Source organism: Podarcis vaucheri (assembly GCF_965113315.1).
Source record: "Podarcis vaucheri genome assembly, chromosome: 9".
NCBI lineage: Eukaryota > Metazoa > Chordata > Lepidosauria > Squamata > Lacertidae > Podarcis > Podarcis vaucheri.
Window position 1 is genome coordinate 71496345 of NC_138767.1, and position 12700 is coordinate 71509044.

General features: G+C 39.7%; 1 protein-coding gene across 1 annotated transcript in view; it reads left to right on the plus strand.

Moving 5' to 3' along the window:
• The window catches only part of DHX15 (DEAH-box helicase 15), a 46047-nt gene that overhangs the window by 23168 nt on the left and 10179 nt on the right, over nucleotides 1-12700 (plus strand). The window contains exons 6-11 of the mRNA XM_082237396.1: nucleotides 1160-1327; nucleotides 3019-3105; nucleotides 3746-3895; nucleotides 5804-5912; nucleotides 7221-7412; nucleotides 10822-10944. Of these exons, the coding sequence (XP_082093522.1) occupies nucleotides 1160-1327; nucleotides 3019-3105; nucleotides 3746-3895; nucleotides 5804-5912; nucleotides 7221-7412; nucleotides 10822-10944 (829 nt within the window). The remainder of the gene's footprint in view (nucleotides 1-1159; nucleotides 1328-3018; nucleotides 3106-3745; nucleotides 3896-5803; nucleotides 5913-7220; nucleotides 7413-10821; nucleotides 10945-12700) is intronic.

The following is a 12700-nucleotide window of genomic DNA, read 5'->3' on the forward strand; positions in this document are numbered from 1 at the left end:
TTCAGCAGCTCAAAATACCTAAATAATAGCTTTACACAGTAAGTATATTTTTTGTTTCTAGTTTAGTAGACCAGTAGGGGGCATCCTAACCCAGAGTGATAGAGGTATTTCTTTTTACATTGAAATCATTTTTGCAAGAAAGCACTAAGAAACTAAAAAAAAGGTTTCTGATTTCAAAAAGGTATTCGTGCCATTCCAGTCCCCCTCTTAATATTTTAGGGGCTTTTTTGTAGCAAGTTCTATTGAAGTATAAAGTGATCAGTAGGTGGTGTGATTCTAGATTGTTGAATAGACCACGAAACAAAAGACAACTACATCTTTATTGAAGTCTTGATTGGAAAATAAGTGGTAGAACCATAATTTCTGTAGCAGCTCTCTGTATAAAGTGCATGGTTCATGCTTCACTATATCTTGCCTTTTAGTTTTGTTTAAGACAAACTACTGCTCCTCATTCATCTTTTTCATCCGTTTTAGTATTAAATAATGTGGTAATAATGTGACAATTCATGTTTTTCTGTATTTCCCACCATAGGATAGGTTAATGGGTGAGACTTGCTCAGAACTTTAGTAATATCTTAGCTTGTTGATAAATACCTTGAAGTTCAATAACAGTGTAGCCTTCTCCATGGGAAGATACAAAACAATTTTTAGTAAGAGTTCTGAGGTCTTTCATAAACCATGGGCTGTTTCTTGAGCATCTATGTTTATACTGTAAAGGTGTTTGTTCTCATTAGATACAATGAAGCAAATCTTCCATATAATTGCATTAGTGATACGTGACATTAAAGCTTAATTGGCTTATTTAAAATATCTTGCACATCAATTTCTTTTAGATTCTGAAAATTGAAAAGGTCATGAGTGCAGTTTAATATTCCTGGGTGAGAGATTTCAATTTTAGTACAATTTGTAGAGAATTAATTAGGAAATACGACTAAAAGAAAAAGGGTGTTGAATGCAAATAAGGCTGTTATGCTCATTGGAATAAAGACTATGAGGCATCTTGGACTGCTGTAGAAGTCCCATTGAAAATTCAACAAATGTCCAAATTAGTTTAAAAATAACTTGTTTTGTAGCAAGTCGTCTTCATTTTTTAAAAAAGCTTTCATAGCCATTAAGCTGGAAAAAAGTTTAAAGTTTTCATGGACTCTTGTTTGTGTAGGAAATAGATGAAGCCTGTAAGAGGATAAAGCGTGAAATTGATGATCTGGGCCCTGAAGTTGGTGACATTAAAATCATTCCATTATATTCTACACTTCCGCCGCAGCAGCAACAGAGGATTTTTGAGCCTCCCCCTCCAAAAAAAACAAATGGTGCAATAGGACGAAAGGTAAAGTTATTAACACTATTATCCTATACCCGTTTAGGTGAGAGTTAGTCACATTGAAATCAGTGGAACTTATTTCAGAGTAGACGTGTATAGAATTACACTGTATACATTTTATAGCTTGGCATATATTGCCGTAATCTGGTTACTGTGCATCGCAAAAGAACTTAGCTTTGAGCTTCACATGCTAAAACATCTAATATTTGGGAAATGTGGTCCAGTTTCCTTTCTCATCTCTCACCCTTTTGTGTCTTTCCAGCTGATTTTAGGGTGCTGTGATGTTTAAGTTCATAATTTGTGATTTCCGCAGTGTTCTTTTCTTCCACGTGACAATCAGAGTGTTTAGCTTTGTCCTGTAAACAGGAGTGAATCATGTTGTTTAATTTTAAAAATAAGGAAATCAATGAATTTTATTTGTAATCATTAATGCATTAACTTTAAATGCATGATTTAAAAGATTTCAGTGAAACAGAATTTTAGAAATAGCTTCAATAGAGGGGTGGGAAAAGGAGAAGCTTAGGGAGTTGCCATTGATATGGGAATATGCCGTTTGAGAATTGGAGTGTTGTGTTATTTTCAAGGCACCCTGTGGGGCCAAAGCAGCCTTGGGTGTGATTTGGCAGACTTATAGTTGTGAGTGTTATAATGAGGTTTTAAGTTCAAAGTAGCCAGAAACCCAACATTTTAAAAAAAATGAGTAATCACGTGGTATGGTGATCTAATACGGGTTTCTTCAACCTTTTCCATTCTGGGACTTGCTTTTAACCCAAACATGCATTGGGGGATCCAATTCCTAATTGTTGACCATATATTTGCATGGGGGTAGTGCTCCTGTTGTGACCCACCTTGGATCAGGGTGTGACCCACAAGTGGGTCCAGCTGCACCATTTGAAGACCTGTTATCTAGAATAAAGAGATGAGATGTTCTTATCTCTGAGCTGCATTATTTCAAGGCTCTGTTTTGTCCTCCCAGCTTCAGCTGTTAGAAAGAGTGTGGGGTTTGGGATAACAACTGACAGAGTGGTCACAACAATAATTCTGCTCATGTTAGCATGCCCCAGATAGTTGTTCAGCAGTGGGTTGAAGGGAAGGTCTCCCTGAAAGTAAGGTATGCTTGCTTGTGTTTGGAGACCTCACCCACGTTGAATGATGCAGTTGGGTTACATAATGTGGCAGTGCTTATATTGCAGGTGGCAACAGAATAACAGTGAAAGCGATTCTCGTTTGCAAGCAGAAACCCTTGTAACATGACCTATTTGCATTGGCTTTCCCATTCAGGCTTCCAGGCCATTCTGGGGAAGCCACACACACTCTACAACTGATGTAATACATGACATCAGAGATGTAGCAATGGCAGAGGAAGGGGGAGGAAAGGAGGATGATTCAGGCAAGAGCGGAAGAGGGGAGGTTGAAGCTGAGAATATCCTCTCCCCACCCTAGAGTTCTACTAAGGTACACACTCCCAGCTCCTTTTTGCAGGGCTTGTTTAAACCTCTGAGGTTTGAAGGAGGTTACAATGAACAGTGTGGGTGGAAAGTCCTTTGCAGAGCTGATTACAATGGGCTTTCATGCGGCCCGTGCTTGAAATCCCGACAAAAAGGCTTCAAAGTGCGGCAGCACCTGACATCACTATACAACATTTTTGCCCTATTTGTATCATTCACAGAAGAGATTTCTATTTTATCGTTCAACAGGTAGTTGTGTCAACTAATATTGCCGAGACATCATTGACAATAGATGGTGTTGTGTTTGTCATTGATCCTGGATTTGCCAAGCAAAAGGTAAACATGGACTCTTTCATACGTGCTAGATTATTTCCCTGGAACTTAAGATGGAATTACTTAGAATTGACCTGTCTTTGGTCTTCTTTTCTACTTTTTATGGTTAACGGGGTTAAATGTGTGGATCCGTAAGTGGAAGAAAAAGTAGGTAGAAGTGCTGTGCGACAAGTAGGCCAGTGCTATTAGAGTTCATGTTGTAGCACTCCTCAGTTTCTGGAAGAATATTTCTGATAGCGCATGGTGCTGATAACGCCGGGATTGCAGGTTTGAGTCCTCTATGAGATAGTTGCATATTCTTGTGTTGCAGGGAGTTAGACTAGATGATTCGCAGGGTCCCTTCCAGCTCTGAGATTCTCTGAGTCAATGAGGACTGAGTTACACTTAGTTACAAAAACTCCTGCAGCATGGGAAAAGCCATTCTCTCTTGGTTTAAAAACCAGTTGTGACACCAACCTGCTTAATAGATTCTACTTCGAAAGTGAACAAAATAGTAGATATAGGTAGTAGATATGGCTTAGCTTTGTTCCCTGTTTAACAAGCCACCTATTGGAATGGATTTCTTCTTACATATTTCATACTTGAACTTTGAAATGTGCAGTACTCATACTAGTTTTCTGTACTTAACTCTTCCATCCAATAGGTATACAATCCTCGTATAAGAGTCGAGTCTCTCTTGGTGACTGCAATAAGTAAAGCTTCTGCTCAGCAAAGAGCTGGTCGTGCTGGTCGTACTAGGCCAGGCAAGTGCTTCCGACTGTATACGGAGAAGGCTTACAAAACCGAGATGCAGGTGCGTAAATTCCTTTTTAAAAGATCTACCATATTTTTCGCTCCATAAGACGCATCTAGTTTTTAGAAGAGGAAAACAAGAAAAAAAAGTATTCTGAACGAAACAGTGGATATATGATTTTTATGGTTCATGCTGTGGCCACAGACATGTGATTTGACGGTGAGTTTGGGGTAGCCCAATGCAAAAATCCTGAGAATCCACGTGGATCCGTTTTTGCGCCATTGCAGCCCCACACAACAGTGGGTGGGTGATTTTTTTGGTGCAGGCTGTAGCCATGGACATGCTATGTGATCTGATGGTGAAATTGAGGTGACCCAATGTAAAAATCCATAGGCTTTTACCTCCCCCCTCCCAGGCAACTTCCTTTATTTCCCTTATCTCGCTTGCGATCAGCGGCTTTGTTTCAACACCCACTTCCCTTTTTCAAAAGAAACAGCATGATCTGCTTTTCGCCCCTGGGCAATTCAGCTCCAGGGACCACACATTCGCCCCATAAGACATTTCCCCTTACTTTTTAGGAAGAAAAAAGTGTGTCTTATGGAGCAAAAATTACAGTTATTTTAGAAGCCAATTATTGCACTAGAGTTTAATACAGGATGTCCAGAATTTTTTTTAAAAAATAATTCATCATCAAAAGACATAATAATAGTCTCCCTTTGGAGCTGCGAACTATGTATCATGCTAGACGACTTGACTGTCAGCCTTGTTATTTTGGTTGTGGAAGGTTGTGATATTACTCTTCTGATACTACTTCTGCTTCTCGGATTGAAGATGTTCAACATTTTCATTTGCCTTGATCTCAAGTACAGCGCAATTCTGAGTGAGTCTCAGGTGGGGTGCAAGGAAGCAAGTCATCTGCTACTGCCAAAGTCCTGCTAGTTTGTGCCAGTTGAGGGAGGAGGTTCAGTGAAGGACCCTGACTTGCCTCCTGCCTCCTTCTCCCATAGGGATACTTTTTGTGTGTGCAATTCTCTCCCTTGGTTTTCAGTATGAGAAAGCTCCAGGCTGGTACGAATGAGGGGCTTGATCCTGGAGCCTCCCCGATGAACCAGTCCCTGCCCTTCCCCTAGAATACCCAATTCTGGTTTGAGGTATTTTGAGTTAAATTGCTGGCTGCTTCCAATGGGAACATCACTGGTGGTAGTTTTATGCCCATGGAACTTTACCATTGAATACTTAACAATTGCATACACACATACACAGATCTTCGCATAAACAATTGTGGCCGTTGTTGTCAAGCAAGGTAGAAGTGCCTCTTTATGGATTTTGTAAATAGGAATATTAATAAAGTATAAAAGGGTCTTTATTCCTGATTGCCCTGTAGTAGACCAGTATTTCTTAGCAAAAGAACAAGCCAGCATAAATTGAAATAAAGTTCCCATTTCTTTTCTTTACATTGCTAGTATAGAATAACTTAAGTACACATAATTTTGTGTAATTTTTCAGATGTGCTATGTAGTTTTGCCATCATTTTACTTCCAGATACTTTTCTAAACATTAATTTTTTAAAAATGACCTAGGTCTTGTATCCATTTCATTGTAAAGTTTAACTTGCTCTGTTTTATGTTGCCCTTCATCTGAGAATTACAGGATAGTTTACAATTTAAAAACACAAAAATGCATAATTTAGTAACAAACAACAACAATGATCTCCCCCCCCCCCCAGTCTAAGTCCTGTTGAATAAATGAACATAAGTATATTAATGGACAGAGAACTATAGTTTAATTGTGTCTTGGGCCATTGGGACAGGTATAACAGTACCACATTTACAACCCCAGGTATGGCCCACTGAGACTGTAGTCTTCTGTTCCAGCTGTGGATGCAGTCTTCATGCTTTTGGATAATGGGAAAAATTACAGATACGATACTAAAGTGAAACCAAAATTAATAAAACATTTGTTTTCCAGGACAACACCTATCCTGAAATTCTAAGGTCCAACTTGGGTTCTGTGGTATTACAGCTGAAGAAACTAGGCATAGATGATTTGGTTCATTTTGATTTTATGGACCCACCAGGTATGTTTTTTGTAAAAACTTCAACATGCAGTAATATAATAAGCAATATCTAGATCATTGTTTTGTCAGGAACTTTGCCGTAGCCTGAAATAAATTTGTTCCCTGAAGAGAATATACCACATTATCAGCCTAAACAGAAAGATGAGAAAGGAGTCCAGTAGTCACTAATCAGTATTCTTATGTCATGCTTAAAAAATGAAAGCCGCGATGCCTTTGCTAGCTTCCTGCTGAACTTGTGAATGTATGGCACATAAAATGCAAGACAGGTGTTATGATGATGAACAGCAGACTATCTAGCACAGGGGTCAGCAGACTTTTTAAGCAGGGGGCCGGTCCCCCGTCCCTCAGATCATGTGGTGGGAGCCGGACTATATTTTGGAAAGAAGAAGAAAAAAGAATTCCTATGCCCCACAAATAACCCAGAGATGCATTTTAAATAAAAGGACACATTCTACTCATGTAAAAACACGCTGATTCCTGGACCGCCCGCGAGCCGGATTTAGAAGGTGATTGGGCTGGATCTGGCCCCCGGGCCTTAGTTTGCCGACCCATGATCTAGCATGAGGTAACGGTCACCATAATTTGTTTGGGCCACAACTTGTTTTGGAATGTAGTGTTGATCCTGTGTTACAAGGTATTGTAACAATTTGGCTTTTAAAGCGTTTAGGGAAGGGCCACATCTCAGTAGTAGAAGATCTACTTTCCTGCATAAGGCATTAGGTTCAATCCCTGGGTATCTCCAGGTATGGTTGGAAAGGTCTCCAATCTGAAATCGTGGAGAGCCACTCCACTGCCAGTCATTGCATACATTCTTGAGCTAGATGAATTAATGGTCTAACTCAGCAAAAGGCAACTTCCTGTGTTCCTGTTGAGTAGTTTTATGTTCTGATGTATCCCTCCCCATGTGAGTAATGACTGAAGAAGGCTTGCAAAAAAAAAATTATCAAAAGATAAGAACTTGCCATAGGTTTTGGCAAGTATTTTATGTCAAATCCAGTTTCAGCAATATCCCTACTTACAGATGTATGAAATGGCTAGAAGAGAGTCTGTAGAACAGCATACCTGTAGTCGGTCCCAAAATGGCTAATCTGAAAACAGATGTGATTCTTGTTGAACACAACCCTAAAGCAAATTTGAGTTTTATTTGATTCCTCGGTGGCTAGATCTCGGTAACTTAATTTTCTGGTAGATTGTATTCTGGATTTTGTCAGCTACAGAATGGAAAATGAGATTGCTTATAAAAGTGTACTTGCATTTTTGCTTCCTAAAGGCAGATTAATTTATAAGAGTATGTTGGTTTTTTTACAGCTCCAGAGACCTTGATGAGAGCACTTGAGCTTTTGAATTACCTAGCTGCTTTAAATGACGATGGAGACTTGACTGAACTGGGATCCATGATGGCAGAATTTCCTCTCGATCCACAGCTGGCTAAAATGGTTATAGCAAGTTGCGACTACAACTGTTCTAATGAGATTCTATCTATTACTGCCATGCTGTCAGGTAATAGCAGGGACAGAGATGCCAATCAAAACACAGATCTCCAGTTAGGGGAAGCTTGTATTATTGTTCCTGCAACAGGACTTATAACTTCTAAAAAGTTTGAACTGTGCCTTTCCAAGTTATTGTATAGTGTGATACATAATGGAGTAAAGTTTATAAATGAAATCAACACTGAAGCTAAAGAAGTCATTGTGTGTGAAATGGTCTAACTTCTCTCATGGCAGCAAAAAATATATACCTACTAAGGATTCCAGATCATAGGAGTTCATTTCTGTCTCTTAAATTTTTAACTTATGCCCATTTTTTTTTTTGTTACCAAGTGATTGATAGTCATAATAATCCACTTTATTTTCAGCCCTTTAACTTGTGGTCGCCACTTACATAGCTAGTATGTACCAGTTTTTCTGTAGAAGAATCCTAGCATAAACGTCTCAGGTTTTCATTGATAAAAGGGAATGCTAGGCGGAGAAAACATTTTCTTAGCATTAATCCGTCACAGTTTTTTAAAGGGTGGCCGATGCAGAAATTGTAGTGTGGCCTTGTCTGAGCAGCAGTCTTTTGTTACAGTGGACAAGTTTTCATTAGGGCTGGAATCCAAAGAGCTGCCTGGATGGATCCGAGGACTTGGGCCTGCTTAGTGGGATTTTTAAAACTTTGAGAAGCATCCCCAGCCATATCGCATGCTGCTTTTGAAAGCTGACTTCAGTTTCAAAAGTGGTTTGCACAGGGATGCTGCTGTCTGAGAAGCTCAAGCCCGGAGCCCTGTTTGACATGTGGAACTAGTGTTTTCTTTGGGTACCAGCCTAAACCTTTAAAAATAACCTGCTCAGAATCTGTGCAGGTAAGGCAAGAAATGCATATTTTGTATGTGCTGAAACCTTTCCCATAGTAACTTCTCATCGTATTGTACATTCAACAAGATGTCAACAAGATGGCAAGTAAGATAAAGGTTTTGAGTAAGACAACCCATCACTTTATTATTGCAGCGTATTAACAATATTTTTTCGAAAAGCAAGCTACAATGTTTATTGCAGAATTTTGACAGTTCAGACTCAGAGCAGCTGGGCAGGGCAGAATCTAATTGTTTCATGTAAATTGTTGTTTTATCTGCGGAGGTGGTGGTAGGTGGATGCCTGCCTTTTTATGCCATGAATTTCCATCAAACCAGGCAAAGACTTGATGCGAGCTCTTGCTTCCAACTGCATAGTATTAATTTCTTTAACTGCATATGTCAATATTTTGAAGGAAGACATTTTACTTTAACCCTCTACAAATACTTTACAAAATATTTATACCTTCATGCTTTTAAAATTAAGAATGGGTGCACTCATTATTTGTTACAGCATTTTATTACTAGCACACAATCTTAAAAAAAATATTCTTATTCTGAGGGATAGCTATTTTCTTGGATGCCGTTAAGGTGCAGTATTCTAAAATCATGTTGCTTTCTAAAGTGTCGCCAACAGAATCAATAAACATAATTACAGTGAGCAAAATGTGAAGGGAGACATGACACCCTGGATTTAGAGTACAGGACTATACCAGTCTACTCAGAAGTAAGTCACCCTCAGTTCCAGGTGTGTGGATATAGATGTGTGCAAATAATTAAATGGACACAAATGTTAGATAAAATGAAATAGGAAATAGTAAAGCTTACCAAAGCTACCCAAACTGAAGTAATTTTGATTCTTTAAACTAAAGCCATAATAAGATGTCTTTAAGCAGATGATAAAAAGTACAGCTTTTCATTCTACAACTTACAGTAAGAATACAACTAATTTTTATTTGTAAATACTAGTTATTACATCAGTGAATTAATGGCTTTTTGCCATAATGCTTTTTATTAGCCTTAGAGCCAAATAATTCAAATAATTTTCTGTCTTTGGAGTACTCTGTTTTGTAGAATAGACTTTGGTTCATAGTTTTTTTAAATTACGCACTGTAAACAGTGTGGCTCTTGCAGTACTTCGGTTGGCATATTGCAGTTGTGCAGAATATTCAATTTCCGTATTGTTATCAATCTTTTCCCAGTGTGTCTGCGCAGTTAGGAGGCTGATAGACCAATTTAAAAGTTGTGTGTATTACTTATTTTAAAAAATCGTGATAGGAGTCTTTACAAGCTTTGGTTGTAACCAAAGCAAAAATACCATGAAGTTTAAATGGCAGGTAGAGGTAGACATTCATTCTTGTTCTTTCATCATCCATTATGTTTGGTTTTAGTTAAACACGTGTGTAGGTTTTAAGATGATATTTGCACAAAAATTCTAGGGGAAAGACTTAGAAGCATGTATGAAGGACGTATACATAATTTCTATAAGTCAGAGAAGCTTGTGCTAGCATCAAATGAGCTGCTTTATGGAGTGTTTACCTACTATAAATAGTAAAATCACTACTTGTGGTTATTAATTACCATTCATTTTGACATTTCAAATTAAATCAGAAAAAAATGCATTGTTTAAAGAGTTCAATGTGTAAAGAGTACTAGTAGAGTCACAGTGCACTAAATTCAGATTTGCTTGTTAACGTCTGAAAAAACTGCTGAGCAGTCTACCTTCCACCACTGCCGCAAACTTCAAAGCCCTGGACTGCTATACACGCGTATACACGTTTATATCTAAATATGCTTATTCACATATGTTTCTGTCTGCCAGTGCTGATAGCAATGCCTGCTGTTGGTGACAGAGGCATAATACATCTTAATATTCTCTTATGAGTAGATTAGGTGTCGGCATAACGTTTTACAAGGGTTGCTGTGTATCTTGGTCATTGGCCATAGGCTACTTATTTAAACATTCATTGGGTTGGATCCAGAGTTCCCATGGGACATTCCTGCTAGAAGGGTGAGAAGCAGTTTTCTCATATTCTTCCTTCTCCCTGCAGTCCTCTGTGACCCCAGAAAAAGGGTGGAGGTCCCTGGAATATGTGGGAACTGAAGGAGGTTGCAGAGAGAAGGGAGAATCAGTGAAAACCCTATCCCCCTTCCTCCATCTGGTATCAGTCCCTTCCACAAGTAGAAGCATCTCTTCCATTTGAGGGAGGGACACTGGATCTAATTCACTGTCTCCACCGCAAGGCAGAGCTATCAGCACTTGGTTTTGTACCGGGGTCACACGATCTTTCCATTACGTAACTGGAGCTTTGATGGCCTTCAGGATTATTATTTTTTTGATGCCTACTTCTAGTCAAAATAATCAGGCATTCTGTAGCTTTGAAACCCTCTTGTCTTGCAGATGTGGTTAGGTGTTGATGTACCAAATCAAGGTAGTAGACAGTCCAAGATGCAGTTGGAGGCCATCCTGCCCTGCCCTATGCTCTGTGAACTGACCTAGCTAGGCCTTGTTCCTCTATCTGTGAATGCGTGACTCATCGATATGGGCGTTTGTGTTGGGCCCATACCAACCTTGTTTAGTCCCACAGTGTTTTGTGCGCCCCACGGAAGCCAAGAAAGCGGCGGATGAGGCCAAGATGAGGTTCGCCCACATAGATGGAGATCATTTGACGTTGCTGAATGTCTACCATGCTTTCAAACAAAGTAAGTAGAAACTGGCGGGGCTGCTTGTGTTCTTTGCTGATATATAGTGTTGACAATCTGATAGGTCTGTATTCACTCTTGCTGTAGATCTTCCTCTACTGCAATGTTACACAGCGTTGTGGGTTAAACCACAGAGCCTAGGACTTGCCGATCAGAAGTTCGGCGGTTTGAATCCCCACGACAGGGTGAGCTCCCATTGCTTGGTCCCTGCTTCTGCCAACCTAGCAGTTCGAAAGCATGTCAAAGTGCAAGTAGATAAATAGGTACCGCTCTGGCAGGAAGGTAAACGGCGTTTCCGTGCGCTGCTCTGGTTCACCAGAAGCAGCTTAGTCATGCTGGCCACATCACCCAGAAGCTATACGCCGGCTCCCTCGGCCAATAAAGCGAGATGAGCGCCGCAACCCCAGAGTCGGTCACGACTGGACCTAATGGTCAGGGGTCCCTTTACCTTTACTTTTACTGCTTATAAAAGAGAGGGGTTATCTGTAGGATGAAATACTTTCAGCCAGTGTGGCATAGCAGATAATAGACTGTGTACAAATCAGGAAGGCCATGATGATGACGTTGATAATAGTAGTAGTCGTAGGTTGTTGTTGTTATTTACATGCCACCCCAGCTACTCTGGCAGCTTCCAACAAATTAAAATACAGTAAGACATCACACATTAAAAACTTCCCTCTGTCTCACGGTTTCAGCATAAGCTTTCCCTCTGCACCAATTGAATAACAAAACTTAAAAATAAGGCAAAACCTTAAAGTAATTGTAAAATATAGTATGTGTGGTGACCAGGGTCCTTAATAATTGCTAAGTAAAAGTCGAAGGGACCTTGGCCCCTAGGAGTTGGCTCCTAGGAGTTTGAGTCAGGCACCACTCCTTCACTGGCTCTGAGGCCTCTGCTAAACACATGTGGCTTTTGAAGATGAACTGGGATGCCTGGAGTGGTGGTTATTCTCTATAATAAGGCCAATATGATAACGGGGGTTGGGAAAGAAACACTTTGCTCTGGGCTGGACATTACAACTTTTAGTGTATTTTGTGTGTGTGGCTTCACCTGCTTCAAAAATAATCTATTTCACACTTACTCTAAAGTTTTCATGTATATTTCGCTATATTTACTGGGCTGTGTTATTCAGGCACAAGCAAACTCTGCCCTTCAGATGTTTTGGGACTACAACTCCCATCATCCCTGACCACTGGTCCTGTTAGCTAGGGATGATGGGAGTTGTAGTCCCAAAACATCTGGAGGGCCAAGTTTGCCTATGCCTGGTGTTATTGCTGTAGAGATTACTAAGACAATGCTTGTGAAGTACAGCAGTCCCCTGGCACTATAATTGTGACCCTATATCTCATGAATTAGCAACCAGTTTAATACTGTGCCCCCAATTCCCATTCCTTCAAGTCTACCCAGAAGGATATCATAGTTGTAATGAATACTGCTGAGAGGATCAGGAAAACCATTATGGTCTTGCTTCTCTTATCTCCTAGTGCAGATCATACAAATAAAAAGTTTAAAAAAAGATAATTTCACATGCTGCCTAGCACAGATAAATCCCGTGTTTAACCCTAACTTCACCCTGGATAAATTTATATTTGTTTTGAAAATCCATATAAAATTGCTGTAATATGGTGTGAGAGGACATCGCATCTAGATAGTAGAAAATAATATTTGGCTGCCTGGGACTGCCAGAATTTGAGGACCCCTGGCTAGATTTAAAAGGAAATATTTAATGTAATTTTCTGCTCATGACTGAAATGA